At 48.0% G+C, this 18,922-nt stretch overlaps 1 protein-coding gene across 1 annotated transcript in view; it reads left to right on the forward strand.

Annotated features, from left to right (window-relative positions):
* The window catches only part of SPEF2 (sperm flagellar and cilia associated 2), a 1,083,747-nt gene that overhangs the window by 1,047,409 nt on the left and 17,416 nt on the right, over positions 1–18,922 (forward strand). Inside the window, exon 33 of the mRNA XM_085631001.1 lies at positions 8,305–8,496. Within this exon, the coding sequence (XP_085487127.1) occupies positions 8,305–8,496 (192 nt within the window). The remainder of the gene's footprint in view (positions 1–8,304; positions 8,497–18,922) is intronic.

The following is an 18,922-nucleotide window of genomic DNA, read 5'->3' on the forward strand; positions in this document are numbered from 1 at the left end:
CTTCGACGTCCACAGGGAGCCCAACCTCTCAGACGCATACAGCGGTGACGCCCGGGTCAAACGGTCCTTCCACCCCATAGCTGCATTAGCCGCGTGCCAGACACGCACCATGACACGCGTCGGTCCCGTCAAACGGGAGTCTGGCGCGCCAGCGTAGAGCGCTCGATTGTAATCGCCACCGGGCAGGAGCATCTTATCCATCTCAAATGCCGGGTTCAAGGCGGGCCCGTAAAGGCCATGATTAATTGCAGCTAGTTGGGAGGCCCAGTAATACCGTTTAATGTCAGGGAGGGCGACCCCCCCATCGTACCACGGGAGCGTCAATTTAGCCAGAGCAATGCGCGGCCTCCCGTCCCAGAACAGGCGCCGCTGGAGGCCCTCCACCTCACGGAAATAGCGTGCCGGGACCAAGTCCATAGTATTCTGGAGGGCGTAGAGGAAGCGTGGCAGGGACATCATTTTAAACAAGGCCGCTCGGCCGAGCGGCGAGAGCGGCAGACGCCGCCAGCGCACCACGTCCTCCCTCAAACGCCGGAGGGGGGGTAACAAATTCCGCTCATAGTGGGCCTCCGGGTCAAGAGTGATATAGATACCCAGGTACCGAAAACCTTGGGAGGCAATCTGGATCGGACAGTCCCGTGGTAGGGCCGGAGCCTCCCCGGAAAGCACATATACACAGGATTTCGCCCAGTTGATGACCAGGCCTGAGTTGCAACCGAATGAACGCAAAACATCAACCAGGACGATCAGTGATTTACGCGGGGAGGCGAGATACAGAAGGATATCGTCAGCATAGAGGGACACACGGTCCTCATGCTCGGGGGTCCAGCGGAGACCACGGATAGAAGGGTGCCACCGCAGCCACTCCGCCAGGGGCTCCAGGGCCAGGGCAAACAGGAGAGGCGACAGGGGGCAGCCCTGTCGCGTACCCCTCCCCAGCGCGAATGGGGCCGAGACTCGCCCATTCACTACCACCTGCGCCAATGGGCCCGAATATAGCAATTTGACCCAGCTAATGAAACCCGGGCCAAACCCGAATTTTGCCAGCATCGCCCAGATGTATGGCCATTCAAGCGTATCAAACGCCATGGTGGCGTCCAAGGACGCCAAGATGGCCGGCTCCCGCACAAATGGGACACGCGCGAGCACCCCGTGCAAGCGCCGCAGATTGAGCGCCGTGTTGCGGTGCGGTATAAAGCCAGATTGGTCTTGGTGGACCAAATCGCCCACCACGCCAACCAACCTGTTGGCCAACACCTTGGCGAGGATTTTGGGCTCCGCGTTCAAAAGCGAAATCGGCCTATAGGATGTGACCCGTTCACGGGGCCTCCCCTCCTTGTGGATCACCACAATTGTGGCTAGACGCTGGTCCGGCGGGAGGGAACCCCGCGAGTGGGCCGCCAGGAACATCGCGCGCAGGTGGGGCGCCAACACATCCGGGCGTAGCTTGTAGAGCTCGATGGGAATACCATTGGGGCCCATGGCCTTGCCGGATGCAACCGAGCGAATAGCCAAGGCAATTTCGTCCGAGGTGGGAGGGGCGTCCAGCGAATCCCTGTCCTCCACCGTTAGGGAGGGCAGTGCGATGTCCCGAAGCAGGGCATGGGAGTCTGCCTCCGAGCAGGGGGAAACCGGGGAGTAGACTTCGCGGAAATAATCCGCGAAGCAGGAGACAATGGCTTCCGGCTCAGTGACACACGCACCATCAACACTCTCAATCAAAGGCACCACACGGCTCGCTCTCTCCCTCTTATCCAACCACGCAATCAATTTGCCAGCCTTATCACCCACATCATACAATCGCCCCTGCTGCTCTCTACTGAGGCCCCTGGCCGCCTCCGTGACGAGGGCCCGATAGGCCGCCTGCTTTAGGTGTAGAACATGCAACTTGTCGTCTGTTACCCCGCTTCCCAGGTCACCCTCCAGTTCTGCAATCTCGGCCTCTACCCGGGTCACCTCCTCCCGCTCGCGCCGCCGGGCATGGGAGATAAAGGAGAGGGCCTCCCCTCTAAGGACTACCTTGAAAGCCTCCCACAGGGAGATGGCCGAAGAGACCGACCCCACATTCTCATCGAAATATCGCTGTAGGGATTTGATCAAATCAGCACGAATGGTGGGGTCGCGCAAATACCATGCATTGATTGGGGCCACCCTGCCATCCCCCCTCGGGAAGACATCGAGATGCAACAACAATGGGGAGTGGTCTGAGATACCCCGCGCCAGATGGCGCACCTCCCCCACCCTCCCTGCGTGGGCCGCCGGGACAAGGATGTAATCAAGCCGCGAGAGGCTACCATGGGCACCCGAGTGGAAGGTGTACTGTCGCAATGCAGGATGCTTTAATCGCCGGCAATCCACCAGGCCCAGCGTGTCCAGAAGGCCGGGCAGCCACGCCTGTGCCCGGGGGAGGTCCCTAGGGGGATGGCGATCCATAGACCCAGAGGCTACCGCATTAAAATCCCCTCCAACCACCAGCAGGCCACTCGGAAGGTCCAGAAGGAGGCGCCCCAGGTCCGCAAATGTGGTGGCTTGTAACCCAGGCGGGACGTACACTGATATAAAGATAAACACTCTACCCTCCATTCTTCCCACCAGAACCGTGTAGCGTCCCCTCTCATCATGGCGCACCTCATCAATCTCCAACGGGAGCGAGTTCTTGATCATAATACCCACCCCCCGCGAGCCCGAGGTGAAGCCAGAATGGGCCGCCAAACGATATCCCCGCCGGTTCATTGCATGAAAGGAGTTACCTATAAGGTGCGTCTCCTGCAGGAAGACAACATCTGGTGAAATACGTTTTAAGTACTGCAGGACCACACCACGCTTAATCCTATCCCCCAGGCCGTTAACATTCCATGACAACACAGCCAAATCCCTACCCCCCATCATACGTCGAAACAATCGGTCGTCCCCCATCGAGCATCCTAAAAACAACAACATAGTAGCGGGTTTGCCCTGCGGTGCTAACAAACAACACACCCCCCCCACCCCCCGGTCCCAACAAAACTCCCCCCTCCCTGCACCCCTGCATGAGCCCAGACAGCCCCCCCAAAGTGCAGTGTGCCTGTCGCCCCATAGCTAAAATACTAACTAGTCCCCCAGAGGAGGAGGGAAGCCCCCAACAGACCCCGCACGACCTCCATAGGAGGGGAAAATACGCAATCAATAAATGGTGAAGGAACAACGTCCAGAGCAAGGCCTATGCAGTCACCCCTCAATTCTGCTCCGGCGGGCCCTCCTCGCCAGCCGCGCCCCCCCCGCCCCCCCGGCCCCGATCTCCAGGCAGAGTGTCCAGCCAGTCCCCAGCCGCCTCGGGCCGGTCAAAGAAGTGCGTGCGACCATCCACCTCTACCCTCAGCTTAGCTGGAAAGAGCATTGAGTACTTGAGGTTCAGGTCCCTTAGGCGACGTTTAACACCAAGAAAGCTCTGCCGCTGCTTCTGGACCGCCGGGGTAAAGTCTGGGTAGAAATGTACCTCCATGTTGTCAAGCTTGACCGGTCCCTGTTGTCTGGAGGATAGCATCTCTGTCCCGGAAATTAAAAATCCGGGCAATGAGAGGCCGCGGCGGGGCACCAGTCTTAGGTCTGCCCCCGGGGACCCGGTGAGCACGCTCCACCGCAAAAAGCTTACTCAGCCCCCGGGGCTGGAGGTGGGTCAGGATCAACTCTTCCACGAAAAGATCCGCCGCCTCTGCCTCTCGTCCCTCCGGCACCCCCACAATACGGACATTATTCCTCCGGGCCCGACCCTCGGAGTCCTCCAGTCGCCGGTCCATCAGGGCGCTCGCCTGGCCAAGCCGGCGCACCTCCTTCTGGAGGGCCACCACGTCTGTCGTGAGGCTCGTTGTGGTGTGGGCCAGGGAGTCGACTCGGTCGTTTGTTTTGGACAAGTCTGCCCTCACAAGGCTCACATCCACCAGGACCGAGTCTATTTTTTGCGCTAAGGTGTCGAAACGCTGGTCCACCGAGGCCTTCATCTCTGCGATGGCGCCCATGACGTCCCGGAGGGTCAGATCCACCGGATGAGCGGATGCCTCCGTCGGGCCCACCGGGGATGCACGCGATGTCTCCGGAGAACCCTTCTGGAGCGTGTAGCGGTCCATACTGTTGGCCTGGTGCGCCGTGCCACGGCGGGTCGTCTTCACCTTCGCCCGGTCGCCATCTTGTTTGGTGGACATGCTGGCTCTGCCACCGTCGTGCCAAGCACCCCAAACGGGCCGCTATACCAAGTCACGGGTGCCAGGGGGGGGGCAGGGGCGACCACCGAACCGCGGGTCAACCCACCGCCGGCGGGTCAGCCGGGCTCCTGGACAAGGCCACACCACCACACCCCGCTCCGCAGTCCGACCCCGCCTGAGAGCTAGGAGGGCGCAAAAGCGAAAGTGAAAGTGCGGGGTACGCCAGTCGCCCAGCCCCGTTCGCCGCTGTTATTCACTTTGTCCCCGGATCGCCCCACTACTCCAATCCGGGGGGCCGGCGAGGAGAAGGCCACAACCTTCGATCGATGCTCCCACCGGCGTCCGGGGTCCGATTCGAGCCCAAAAAACGGGTGGCGCCTCAGCTCCGGTTCCCCAACACAGTCCCCTCAACAAGGACAGGATATCGCCAGGATTAATTCAGGAGGTCGCGGAGGTCCTCGGGAGCCTCGCACCTACGCGGCCATCTTGGTTGCGCGCTAGGCTCCTCCTCCATGGAGGTATTATTATTAATCTTTCTTTTCATGTGCATTTATGTGGAATAACAAATAAGTGCTGAGAGTCCTTCTTTGGATTTTATCAGGACAGTTTTTTCTCTAATATCTCTTTATTGTTGTAAATAATATGGATTACATTACTTTTGCTTTGCACTCGGGCCTTTTGGCCAACAAGTTCTCTTTCCCTTCGGCGATAGAGCAGAGTGCAGGTAACTGACAGATGTTTCTTTAAGGGTTTTTTCCCCTTTTGTTTTAAGGGACGATTCTCTCGGGTCTGTAGGACTGTTTTTTATTAATATGTTCTGTGACAGTGATCATTGATTCTATTAAGAACCAAGCTCTTGTTCTGCAATTCCTACATACATTTGTTCGGTTGTTAGTTATGACCAGCTGGTTCTCTTTGCGAACTGTTGTAGGATTAGTTCACAGACCCTCCTCCAGGGGGGTATAGCTATAGTATTTAATTCAAACGTTAAGAAATCTGCGCCTAGATGTCTCTATCAGATGTAAAAATTACTTACCTTTGGTAATGTAATATCTGGTAGAGACACAGTCTAGCCGCAGATTCATTGCCTCCCTGCCCATCATCCCCATTATGCGAATGACCTATGAGGTAAGGGTTACACCCTTTTTAGGTCTCGCGCCTAGCGTTGCAGTGCGCAACACTGCTCGTGCAGCGCGAGACCTCTTGAAAGGGCTTCAGAAAGCTACCCACACACTCGTGCGTGTGGGTTTGCTTTCCCCGTCTGTAATTGGCTTTTGCGTTTTTATTTTTTTAAAGCGGCATGCGATTGGGCAAAGGCGGGCACATGTCCCGCCTTTGCTCCACCCATTCCCACCGGTGGCCAGCACGCGCAGCAGCACGCGTGCTGGCCACCGGTGGGAATGAGCATGCCTTTGCCCCCGCTCCTGGGGTGCACGCGCACCACTGGTTTGTTGTTGACAGTCGCGATCGCTTTCATTGCCGCTTGTTCTCTTTACTTTTGGTATAATTGCGGCACCTGTGCTTTACTTTTAATGTTATAAGTAAAGCGCGGATGCCGCGATGATACCAAAAGTAAAGAAATAGATTTTTTTTTCAATTTCTTTACTTTTGGTATAATCGCGGCACCTGCGCTTTACTTTTAATGTTATAAGTAAAGCGCGGGTGCCGCGATGATACCAAAAGTAAAGAAATAGAAAAAAAAATCTATTTCTTTACTTTTGCAATAATCGCGGCACCCGCGTTTTACTTTTAACATTAAAAGTAAAGTGCGGGTGCCGCGATTATAGCAAAAGTAAAGAAATGGATGTTTTGTTCTATTTCTTTACTTTTGGTATCATCGCGGCACCCGCGCTTTACTTTTAACATTAAAAGTAAAGCGTCGGTGCCGCGATGCTTGTTTGGGGAATGTTATGGTCAAGGACCATGGAAACGTCTTCAAATTTAGAAAGACTTTGTCTTACCAAATATATTTGTATTTGTTATATCGACAGCTCTGATAAAGCGCAAAGCACAGATTGACCAGAAGGCACATTTTTGCACAGAGCGCATCTGGTGACTCGTAAACTAAGACTGGAAACAATTCTTTAAACACAGTCTATCTGGTCACCCAGCTTCAAAGACGGTAGTCAGCCTTTAACCGTGGATAAAAGCGGTAGAAATATGCAGTGTCAGTCTCGTGACAGATAATGAAAGGCCTCGTCGGGCCAAGGCTGGTCCCCTCAGACCCACTCTTCCTCCTTCTCTCTTTGCTGCTAACTTCATAGTAAACATTCTCTCCACGTAGTTTCCGGATGGTCCGGGTTCTTGCTTGGAGAAGGCATACAAATTCCAATTTTAGACTCGGGTGTCGCTTAGCCTTTAATGTTTTTCAAAAGTCTAACCTCAAAAATCTGAGGCTGGGCACACCCAGGGTTTAAATAGAGTTCAATAAAACCATCAGAACGAATGATTCCAGGAGAAAAGTTTTGTGCATGCAGCTCGATATTTTAAATCACATTTTAAATCCGGCTGGTATTTTTACCAGCCTGGCTTATGTTTTTCATCCATGTCAATTTAAAAAGGGATATGAAATGAAATCTGGTATGTTTTCTCTTTTAAAGAAATCCCAAAACAAGAATTCGAGAGCAGACTAAGGTATATCTAAAGCATTACTAAAGCAATGTGACCATTGTTATATACTGAGGATTTTGAAAAAAATATGTTTTACCTAAAAAGTCTTGACTTTTCAGAAAAGAAAATGTAAATAGATGGCCCGTTTTTTGTTGTAGTTGAAAAAAAAAAAGATGGTACCACTACTTTTGGGTTAAGTAAGTTGAAGGCACTGACATATTCTAGTATGTATAGTAAACATAAAGGAACAGCAGAGAAAACATAACTTAATGTTTATCTAACATGAGCATTTGTCCTAAAAGTAAGCAAGGAGCAAATACCCATGAGCCTGATCCACACCAGCTGACGTCAGTAGTTAAACCTTGCTCACAGACCAGCCCCCACAAACAACCCTGGGTTACAAAAAAGCAAAACTGCTTCTCGGGAGCAGAGCAAGATTACAGAAAACAGGCATTAAAAATGCAATAGGTCTCGCCTTTGATTAAGTTAAAGCCATTTGCTTTGCTATACAATAACATTCGCGAAGCAAATGGCTTTAACTTAATCAAAGGCAAGACCTATTGCATTTACAATGCTTGTTCAGTACTGGTTTTAAATACCGTTGATCACTATCTCAACTTATGTGAGGATTCAACAGACCAATTGGCCTGGTCACATAGGTTTTGTTTAGAAGTTGCCATAACATCCGTTTCCAAATGTGTGTGGTCGGTAAGGGGAGGGATGTTTTCTCTTTCGCACTGGATTAGACATCGGTGGGCAGTATTGATTTATTTGTTCTTTCTTTGAAAGCCTTTGTTTGATATCCTCATACCTTGTATTGGCACTATTAATATGTCACGTAATGGTGTGATTCAACAAACAGCTTGGTGTTGTTTTTGTAGGTTTTGTTTTGCTATTACCATGACATTCATTACCTTTGAAGCATCGAATATAGAGTGTAAGGTTTTCTTCCTTTGTATGAGGGTTATTTCCAGGGTGCAGGCTTTCACGTAGCCTTGTGTTTCGTTGATTATTTTGGGGTTTTGTTTAAAACCACAGCCATTTGATGTTTCTTTCTTATTATTGTTTCAAAGATTTTTGATCTTTTTGGCACACTGCTTCCACTACCAGTTTCTATAGTGGCTCCACGTTCTGCCGTGGAAGGTTTCACAGAAGAAACTGATGTCATGACCGGAGTCGACATCATCGTGGAGCTGTACGACTCCATCCCCCGGCGCGCAGAGGTACTGCTGAACATTTTTGGGATTCAGACTGGCGCCTGGGGAGAATTCAAAAGTTAATGAATCTGCGGCTAGACTGTGTCTCTACCAGATGTTACGTTACTGAAGGTAAGTAACTTTTACATTAGTGCATTAGCCAATTAACTTTCCAGTTGCTTTGTCATCTAAAACATCATTTTTACTTGAGATTTTTTACTTCTTCTTTATGGTTGCTTGTTTTGCCATGACAAATACCTGTTACCTTGCCTACTGTAAAACCCGTCTGCTAATCAGTTATGTTTCTCTGTTACCTTTAGTCTCTTAAGCTAATTGACGAATTGCACCCAGAAAAAGAGGACCATCAAGGGAGTGAAGTTGTTATTTCCAGCACCAATAAGACCCTCATTTCCCTGTCAGCTCTGTTTACAGTGTTCTCGCTAGGAACCAGTGATAAAGGAGACAACTATAGATATTTCAGTGAGCAGAACAAAGATGCCACTTTTTTTAAGGTAGGTGAATGGAATACTTTCTGTGGAATTTTTCCATAGGATAAAGATCTGGCGCCTATGGGCCAAATGTAGGTGGTAAATTTCAGCGTTACCGACCGGTATTTAGGCATTCCTAATGTAGGTAAGGAATCGGTAAATAAGGAATCGGTAAATACCGATTCCTTATTGCTCTTGCATTTAAGGAATCGGTAATACCGATTCCTTAAATGCAATGTAGGAATCACATTAAAGAGTGCTTTTGAGCCTTAAGAAATCGGTAATTACCACCAACTTCAAGTTGGTGGTAATTAACGATTTCCTTTAAAAAATCACTTTTTGTTTTTTGTTAAGTGCCATGTGGCACATATTCATGTCCTTAGGGCATGTATGTGCGCCACATGTGCACACATGCACATTTCAGGGGTGCAACAGGGTGTCCTTTTGACACCCTGGCACCCTTGAAAGTGCTCCCGCTATTAGCAATTCGGTAATACCGAATCGCTAATAGTGAATGTCTTCACATTCATTCCTATGGGCCTCCAAGCCCATAGAAATGAATGGGTAGGTATTCCTTATTACCGAATTTCAATTACCAATTCGGTAAGAAGGAATATTAAGGATTCGGTATTTTTTACCAAATCTTTACCTACATAGGAAATACCGATTTCTTAATAGCGAATCGGTAAAATTTGCTATTAGGAAATCGGTATTTCAGATTTACCTACATCTGGCCCCATGTTCCTAAGCGGTGCTATGAGCTACTTTCTGAATGTGCATTAGTAGATTTTGCATAGCATAATTCAGGAATTTGTTCTAAGAAACATCCCTTGATCTCTACAATAACCACTGATATGTTCTGATCTGAGTGGTTACTTTTGAGCAGCACACAGAAGGTTTGCCATAAAATATTAAGAGTTTAGAAAATTGTATGCTATAGTCCTGAAGAAGCAGTGCTAATACCGTGAAAAACAGGTTTATAGAGCTACGTGAGTGTACATTTGTGATAATTCGGTATCTGTATCGTGGTATTTTTTTCATATTAGATGAATTGATAAAATATAAAAACATCACAAACCATGTAATTGTTTGTAGTATTGTTGCTCAACTGTTGTATATAGATTTAATCGTGAGCCTGGGTGGGTGTTACTTACTGGCTCAGCGGGTGAGCAGTGCAGGGCCTTTCTGTTCATTTACTCCTAAAAACTGAAACTTGGATACAATAAAGAAGGCTGTGGTGGCAGATATTTCAGGATTTTGAGCCACAAGCTATACAATGCCCATTCTGTGGCATGCATGAAACAACTAAAAATGTATCTTTTTGGTTAACTGTTTTCCTCCCTGTGCCTTACCCTTCCTCTTTTTCTTGTGTGGCAGTCCTAGGGCCATGATACACTTTAATAATAAACAACTAAGTAAATATATAAATGAAATAAGTAAAAACGTGCCTATATTCAAGAGCTTGCGATAGGGTCTGCAGTAGCCTCCCTTCTTTCATGTTTCATTGGAGAATGCTGAGAAAGCCACACTAGTAAATTGCTAGTTGTAAAAAGGGTGCTTATATTTGAGCCAGGACAGGTCCTTGCAGAATAACTTACACAATGTTATCATGTTGTAAGGCCTAAACCTCATATGGCCTTTCTAAGTCATTCACATAACAGATAACCTCAATGCTTTTAAATAAGTGATTTGCTCCCCAGCGCAACCTTTTCCTTGAACTGGAAGTAGACCTATAGTATCTCCTCCAGCATACCCCTTTCAAATCTCAATAATGATGCTTTTCTGTAGCTTTCTGTTACCTTTTTTCTTTTTCAGGCTGCCTACTTGCACCTTTAAACCTCAACACACATGTACCTCAGCCTCCCTCCCAGAGCTCCCCCGCTGACACCAGAGGCTCCATAAATCAACAAACCACTATTGAGTACCATCCTGGATGAGTGAAATCAGCCTGTTGCTTCTCTGCAGTTGTAATGCTCTTGCACGACCAGCCCCTTTTTAGGTCAACCTGCTGTAATCGATACTACTCCTCTATTCCCACCTGCTGCTTACCCATAGGCTCAGTGCAGCATCCGTCTTCTTTCTTGCCTCCTAATTTGTTTTTGCAGCTGATACCTCATTTCCATTTAAGGCTGAGGAGCACCAGCCAATTACTGTTTCCATACGCCATCATTCTTTATGTGCTGTTTGCAAGAACTCTTTCTTTTTTTATAAAAGTTGCTTTCCGCTGCCGGTCATTGCTTGCCCCCGCTCACTGCTTGCATAGCTTGCCTTCTCTCTTCCGCATTGTGTTATAAGCCCTCCCCCAAACAAATCCCTGTCCTTTTGCTGCTTCAGTCATGCTGTTAAATTCATTTTTTTACTTTAAAGCCTAGCGTGACACACGCTCTCCCATAGATTCCACCCACTTTTGCTTGTGCCTTCTCCTGCACCACTTTTGCTTCCAGATGGCGCCAAGCAGAGGGGGCAGCTACAAAAGGAACTCCCCGACTTAGCAAGGAGCCCAAAAGCCACCTGACGGCAGGTACTGCAGCAAAGCTGGCTTGGCAGCACCATGCTTAGTCTTGATGACTTCAGCCGTCCCTGCCCTGCACCTTCGACTCACCTGATGCCGGCTTTCACTCCCTTTTCTGACCGTGGCATACTTTCGTCTCTTCGGGTCCCTGTAGGGAGCTGGTTCTGTGCATACTATACCAAAGTGAGGTATAGTGTGCACAGAGTCTAGTGGAACCCCAAAGGTAGGCAGAGGTAAAGTTAGATAGCACCTCACTCTATTTGTGGTAGTGTGTTCTAGCAGTAAGGCAGTATCAGAGGACAGTGTTAAGCATTTGTTGTACACACTCAGTCAGCACATGAATTCACACACTCAAAGACTGAACTTTAGACCAATTGTTTTTGTATAAAAAATATTCTTTTAGTTATTTTATTTTTTAGAACCAAGCAAGCCTGGCACAGGTAAGCAATAAATACTTTACAGTAGTAATGCAGTTTGTAAGCAGTTTGAATTGTAATTGTATATGCACTTTGTTTTGACTTACAGTATGGTTTCAGAGAAATGCAGTACTTTGTGAATACAGTACATGGACTGAATGGGCTTTTCAGTAAAATTACAGATAAGTTACTTTTGAGATTACTTTTCTTACTCAGAGTAGTATACCTGGATACTACTCTGGGACATTTCTTATAAAAAGGTAAGTAAAATCGTTTTTGTTAGATAGTGCAAATTTGAAGAATTTCTTTAGGTTTTTCAAACTCCACACACTCAATGTTATCCTATGAAGGAAAATAGTGTTATCGGTTTTGAGGTAAGTGTTTGGTAGTGGGAGTTGAGGTTCTAGCAGGGGCGTAACACAGGCCCCTCATCCCCTGCAGTGCACTTCGGCCGGGAGCTCCTGATAGAGTTTGGAGGGGGCCCCTCCACGTACCTTGCAGGGGGCCCCCTCAATTATCGCTACGCCACTGAGGTACCCCGGGGTCAAGGATGTACTCTAGTTACATATTTAGCAGCACTAGGGCGGCTGGGTGCAAAGTGCTGAGGCCCAATGTTATCAAATGGGGGTTAGGGGGCCTCTGGTTGGTGGCTGCTGACGAGCAGGCCACTTAGTTGTGGGAGAAAACCTCCTGGACTTTAGCTCAGGGCAAATGGGGAAACAAAGTAGCACCAAAGGTATGCCTTCAGCGGCACTATGGCGGCCGGGTGCAGAGTGCTGTTTCGACGTCATGCGCCCTGTTGTTTGCAGTGGGGAACCTTCCAGTTTGCAAAGGCACTGCAGGCTTGGTGATGAAGGTCTTCTGGGTGTGACCACTACTTCGATAGGTAAGTTGAGAAGTTAGGGATAGGTTAGGCACCGTTGGTTTGGCCACCCAAGGCCGTGGGGCATCGGGTGCAGGGGTGCCTTTTGGGGTTGGATCTTCTTACCAGCTCCTGGACGCGGTTGGAGGGACCTTCTGGATTTAGGCTGCAGACGTCGGCTGGAGGCTTGAGGCAGGTCAGGGGTCGCCGGATCTCGGGTCAGGATCGCCGGGGTACCCGCCTTGTGGTATTTGCCGACTCGCACTCGGGCCATTGACAATAGGTGCAGAGTGGGGCGGGTTCGGGGTGTCTGGCCGTAGCCAGAGGTTGAAGATAAACAAATCCAGTGTTCACGGGAGACAAAGTCTTTTGTGGTTGAAGGCAGGCAGGTTCTCCGGGGTTTTCAAGGTTGCTCACTGCAGGACACACCGGGATTTCGCAGGAGCGGGTTCAAGGTGCAAACAGGCCGGTAGGGCTGGGGTCAAGTCAGTGGGCATCTTCCTCTTGTTAGCTTCAACACAGCTGTTCGGTCCTTCTCTTTTCTTGTTGCAGGTTCTTGTCTGAGGAAGCAAGGTTCAGGGGTGCCCCTAAATACTAGATTTACACCCCCTTTTATGCCACCATCCAGTGGGAGGGGGGCATGAGTCTGTCCCTGGTTGGCTGAGTCTCCCCATCTGCAAGATGGCGGGAACCAAGAGTTGTGCTTCACCTTGCCTCCCCCACTTGTAGGGTGGAGTTGGCAGAGGTTGGCACACCTCTCTTCCTCACTTGTTTTTCCCACCGGTTCTCCCGCCCAAAGTGGGGGTCAGAACCAGTGGGGACCAGTTGCTGAAAGCAGCAAGTGGTCTGGGGAAGCTCAGATGGTGGCAAGCCTTTGACGCTTCCCCTTTGCCCATCCTGGAGGAGGAGGCTTGGCACCTCGTCCCAGGATGTGCATTGTTTCAGGCCCCAGAGAGCAGCAGGCTCTCAACCCAGGGGTCCAGAAACATGTCTGGTGGTGGCACCTGAAAGCAGCCACTCAGCCTGGATACCAGTGGTAGATTAGTTTTCAGGGGGCATCTCTAAGATTCCCTCTGTGTGCATTTTTCATTAAATACCACACTGGCATCAGTGTGGGTTCAATGTACTGAAAGGTTTGATACCAAACTTCTCAGTTTTCAGTGTAGCCAATATGGTGCTGTGGAGTTTGTGATGACAAACTCCCAGCACCATGTACTCTTAATGGCAACACTGCACTTACAATGTCTAAGAATGGACTTAGACACTGTAGGGGTACAGGGCTCATGCACCTGTACCCTCACCACTGGTATAGTGCACCCATCTAGAGGGGTGACTGATCTATGCCAGGGCAGTGGGTTGCAGGCATGGCACACAGAGACTCTTCACTTTCTTCTGCACCAAAACACGCAGCCTGCAAAGGCATTGTGTGAGTGTAATGGTACAGGACCTCTACGGGTGGCACAATAAGTGCTGCAGCCCTAAGAGGCCTTCTCTGGTTACAGTGCCCTGGGTACCTGTAGTACCATTTACCAGGGACTGACCTGTGGCCAGAGATGCCAATTGGGTTTAGGCTTCAATGCAGTTTTAGGGAAAGAACATCAGCCCTTGGTACCTGATTAGCAGGAGCCCAGGGCACACTCAGTCAAAGCACATCAGCAATTCATCAAAAAGTGGGGGCAACCATGCAGAAAGAGGGCACTTTCTCACAGTCCCTAATGTCCTCCTTCCCTTGGCACTCCTTCCCTGTGGGATTCTTGGCAGTCTGAGAGGTGTAGGCGTTGGTGGAAGTCCCTCGACATGGGCACAGTGGTGTATCGAGAGTGGGTGTGCAGAGAGCACGTGGGTGGCGACAGTGTTTGGCGTGTTAGGGTTTTCCATTTCTCTTCATGCTCAGACATGCAGTGACTCACTTTTCTTACTATGCTTGAATGTATCGGATGTAGGGTTTTATGTGCTCAGGAGAAACAAAGCTCAGAGAAGTACTCGTACTTTGACGAAGCTACCATGCATATGTTAAATATACGCAACTTAAAAATAATTGTGGTCCCTAGGAATGATGGAACCGGGAATCTAACTGTAAAAATGGCTATCAATCTACAATCATTTGTTTATAAAATGTGCTCCTGCATCTGCTGATTATTATTTTAAGCTTGTTTGCCCTCTAACATCTGTTGTTAAGATGGCCGTGCAAGAATAAATGGAGAAGGAGCACGTGGAGAGAAAGTTATCTTTTTGTGGCTTATTTTATAATAGGTCACTGCTGCCTGCTATGATTCTCTCATTACACTGGGGATTTACCCACACTTCCTGCCAGCTCAAGGCGATGCATTGTTTACACAGTGCTTGCCAGGCCCGAACGACACCGGCGCTTGTGTACATTTTGAAGCCTGGGCAAGGCAGCATGTCAGAGTTAATGCATAACAGTTTGGTTAGAAGCGACCATTAATTCATTTTTAGGTCGAGCATTCGAGACCTGTTGTAATTTCTCATGTTGACCTAAAGCCATCCCCCTGCTTTTGATTTGTTTGTTTCTGTGTCCTTTAAAAATCCTTGCTTGATAGTGGTCAGCCCTGCCTCTTTGTTCCTCCTGTTTCCCTTCAGTTCCTCCCATGCAGCAGGGAATAAGTACTGTCTCATTCCGCTATGGCTCTTTATGTGTTCTTGGGGGGACTATTTTTTTTCTTGGTTTCCTTGTCTATTACTGTTTGCCTGTGTTCAGCTTTGGAGGCAAAGCTGCTTACATGTAAATATATCATTCCTCCCTCCCATCTCTTCTTTATGCCACAAATGTGTCAGTACTGCCTTCCTCTCTGTTCCTCCCGCTCTGTTGATTGTATGTATTCAGCCTTTTTGCACTTTTCGATGTGTATGGCAGTTAGGCTTTCTTTGGTAGGATATTTTGGGCTTCCTTTTAAGGAAGATTGGGCTTATTGAAGTCTTGTTTGTGAAAAGGCCTGAGTCATTGCAGCCTCTCCCACTCCTCCATGTGCTCTGTCCCATCCCATTCAGAGGGTTCCTTGCAGCATTGGGGAGGCAACAGCTGCAATCTCGTAGGCGCCACATGCATCCTCAGAAAAGGTTCGCTGTGCAGACGTGTTGGTTGCGTCATGCTTTGAAGTAGAATCAATTCCTTGTTTTTAAAACGCTGGTGCGTGCTGAAACACGGTTTCAAAGCTGCTCTCCGAGACGAGGTGGGGCGAAGAGAAAGCTTTTTGTGAAGGGGGAAGAGCTGAGGGAGGAGCTGCGAACAGATACCGGTTTCTAGCCTGCTTCTGTTTTTTGCAAGCGTGTTCTGTGTTTTGCAATTGTGTTCTGTGTTCACGCTGTACACGGTTAACTGACTACATCATTATACTTTCACCGCACACGGTGCTGTAAGTGGACCACTGTTCACACCTTCACTGCTCTAGGCGCTATACGAGGACTACTGTGGACTACTGATTCACATCTTCGCCACATCCTCAAATCTGTCATTTATCTGAATGTTGACACTTCGGCTTTGTTTTTTCATTACAACTGTGTCCGAAACTCACAGTTACACCTCATTCAAGATAGCCGTTCATCAAACTCGTCCTTTCACACGTGCGTTTTTTCTAGTGTGTAAAAAAAAGTCCACAAAACATTTACATGCACGCTAGCCCTTTACTTGAATTCTATATTTCAGGAGTGAAAAAAAGAGGTGGGTCAGTCTTGTTCAACTGGCCGTTTACATGCAATTCCAGATAGGGCATAGTTTATACCCTAATGTGTATAAAAAGCTTACGGCACTGTAAATGCGGCCCACATGCTAGCATGATAGCGGGGCCACCGAACTTGAGAGAGATACATAAACTATACGGAGAAGAAATAAATTAATCCGGAGCCCCAACCTTGAGCCAGTGAGATGTTCTTACTTTTTATTTATCCAGGGTTTCTATCCTCCTTTAGGACCAGAAGTCATCCTCCATGGTATTTGTATGTGCTACGCCTACACAAAAATGAAAGGTTTTAGGATTTCCATTCTGTGCCTAAGAGCCTTTGCAATTTTCGGTTATTTTACTTTTTGCCTACCACATCTTTTATGGGCATAATCTTACCCCTCCTTCGAAACTGAGGTGCCCACTGGTACTGTGACTTTTATATGTTGGATACGATGCTTACATTTTTTATATGAATAGAATGGGTTTGCTGGCTGTTGTTTTCAAAACTGTAGTGAACCTACAGAAATTGTAACCCTGTTTCAGAGCCCGATCCTGTGTACAGTGCTGTGAGTGGTTTCGATGGCTTTCACAAACTGTGCAAACTTCTGTTGTTTACATCTACCGACAACTTAGTTCAAGGGAAAGGACATGACACATTCAGTCATCTGGCATATTTCCTTACCTTTGTTTGTGAGATTAGGGCGATGAGCTTTATTGCTATTAAATCATCTTAGTGGAGGAATAGCTTACATAGAATCACCTACAGCACTCCACCTTGAGCAAAAGAAAAGCATGCCAATAAGAAATTGCAATTTGCAGAAGAAACATTTTGGCAAAAATTGCTATGGGTTTGGTATGGGACTCTTGTTTTGGAATATCGGATACATTGTAGGAAGCCAGATGTGTATGCCTATATTTTTGTACAAAAACCCACTACGACTGTATAATAGATAAGGCTGGTAGGCTGTCTCAAATGTGTCTGCTGTCAGTATGCTTCCATTGATGGGTTCAGTTTTGATTCAAATCTCCTAAGTGAGACTGGCTCTTAGAATAGCACCTAATCACTTATCAGCCAGATGCGCGGAAATTAGTTTTAAGGACAATTGTACATTATTGAATGAATATAAATTATCTGAAAATCTGAAATGTCGTTTAGTATTTGGAAAGTCTGATGTACTTACAGATTACGTATTATATTAATGAACAGAGGTCCTTAGCTTAAACATGGATAATGTAACTATTAAATCATAGACTTGAATAAGACCTATGCAAATTCTTCCTGTGTCCAGCCGGACAGAGGAACATTTATTTTGAGAAAATGCAAAAGGTTTTAAACGAGATAAAGGAAGAAAAATGAAACAAGGGCACAAGCCTGTACCGAGTTTTCAACAAGGGGAGGAGAGGAAGAAAAGAATAGCAGGCAAAAACTTTGGGAGCAAACAAGGAGGCTTACAGTACAATAAGCAAATCATGTAAGCTCAAACCAACAGAGACCACAATACATTTTTCGCAATGGATAAAATGTGGTGCTGTTACAGAAAGTCGACGTTTCGATCCCTAGCTCCTAATACAGTGGGATCATCCTCAGGACTAAAATTTTTAAAGTTGCCTGATAGAAGTTATACGCCTTCAAGAGGTGATAGTTTTCGAGGCTTCGTCGTGTTGGCGCAGAACAATAGCAATGGTGTCTGATCTCCGATTGAACTTCTCATTACAAGGTGGTGAATGTGCCTTGACGTGTAGTGGTAGCGTCGTAAGTGGTGGCGTCAGGAGGGTAGGATCACCGAACTGAGTACAGGGCAGAATTTATTGCTGTATGCATGGAGTGCATGGAGTGCAGCAACCGGGGGCTGCCTGTTTAAGGTCAGAGCAGATTGCTTCTGTATACAAGGAAAACGGGATAAGCCGCAGCAAGCGATGGCTGCCGGTGTTTTGGCCGAGCTCAAATGAGTCTCGATATGCCGCAACCGGTGTTCGTCCGGACTGCCGTGGATGGATGTACTTACAGATTACGTCCACTCCAACAGCAAATGGTAAAAAGCATGTGCAATGCAATAGGTCTCGCACTGGCGAGAGTTTCAGCTATTAGCATTGTAAATGACAATGCCTTTTAATTATGTTTTGAAAAACTATAAATAGTGCGTGAACACACACTTTGTATTTACAGTCCTTACTCACAAGAAGCAAGGCTGGAGGTAACTGCGGCTTTTTCACTGGCAGCTTTGCTTCTCGTCAGCAAGTACTAGAAGTACAAGGTGGGTGTTTACACACCACTTGCAGGTTTTCGAAACACAAATAAAAAGCATTGTCATTACAATGCCAATAGATCAAACTCTTGCAAATGCGAGACCTATTGCATTGCAAATGCTTGTTCTGTCTTTCTGTGCTATTTGTACCCAGAGGAGGGCTATGCAGCCCTTCGCCTTTGCTGTGCCCTTTATTTGCCCTGAGATTCAGATCAAATGGCCAAGGTCATCGGCCCACCTCTCCCTGTGGAGTGGTAATGTTGTACCCCATTCCTTGCATCTACTACCAGTAATAGCACTATGTCTCTCCTTCACTATTAGTGCCACTGACAACTCCACATAGCATACATCTGCATCACTATCTAGGACATTTCTAGATTTTCTTTTCCCCTCTACATGTGCATCTCCTACGCAGGGCCTTCTCCCTCACTTGCAGCACAGGACTCACAGCTGCACCACTGCTGACCGCTCTGCTCGTCCTTGCAGCAGCCTGATGGGCTCCCTTAGCTTATGCGGTCTCGTCTTCTGATGGCACACCCAACATTTCACCCTATCTTTGCCACTTCCCCCTCAGGTGGGACTGGCTTGGCAAGCATGATACAGCAGCTGTCGGGAGAAAAGGTATTTCTCCTTGGTTGCTCATTTAGTCTGTAGCAAGTGGCCTGTGTGCATCTAATGTCAGGTGCAGAGGCTGCTTCCTTCCAATCCAATACAGTACCACATTATGGATTTAA

The sequence above is a fragment of the Triturus cristatus genome, chromosome 2_1 (assembly GCF_964204655.1).
Source record: "Triturus cristatus chromosome 2_1, aTriCri1.1, whole genome shotgun sequence".
NCBI lineage: Eukaryota > Metazoa > Chordata > Amphibia > Caudata > Salamandridae > Triturus > Triturus cristatus.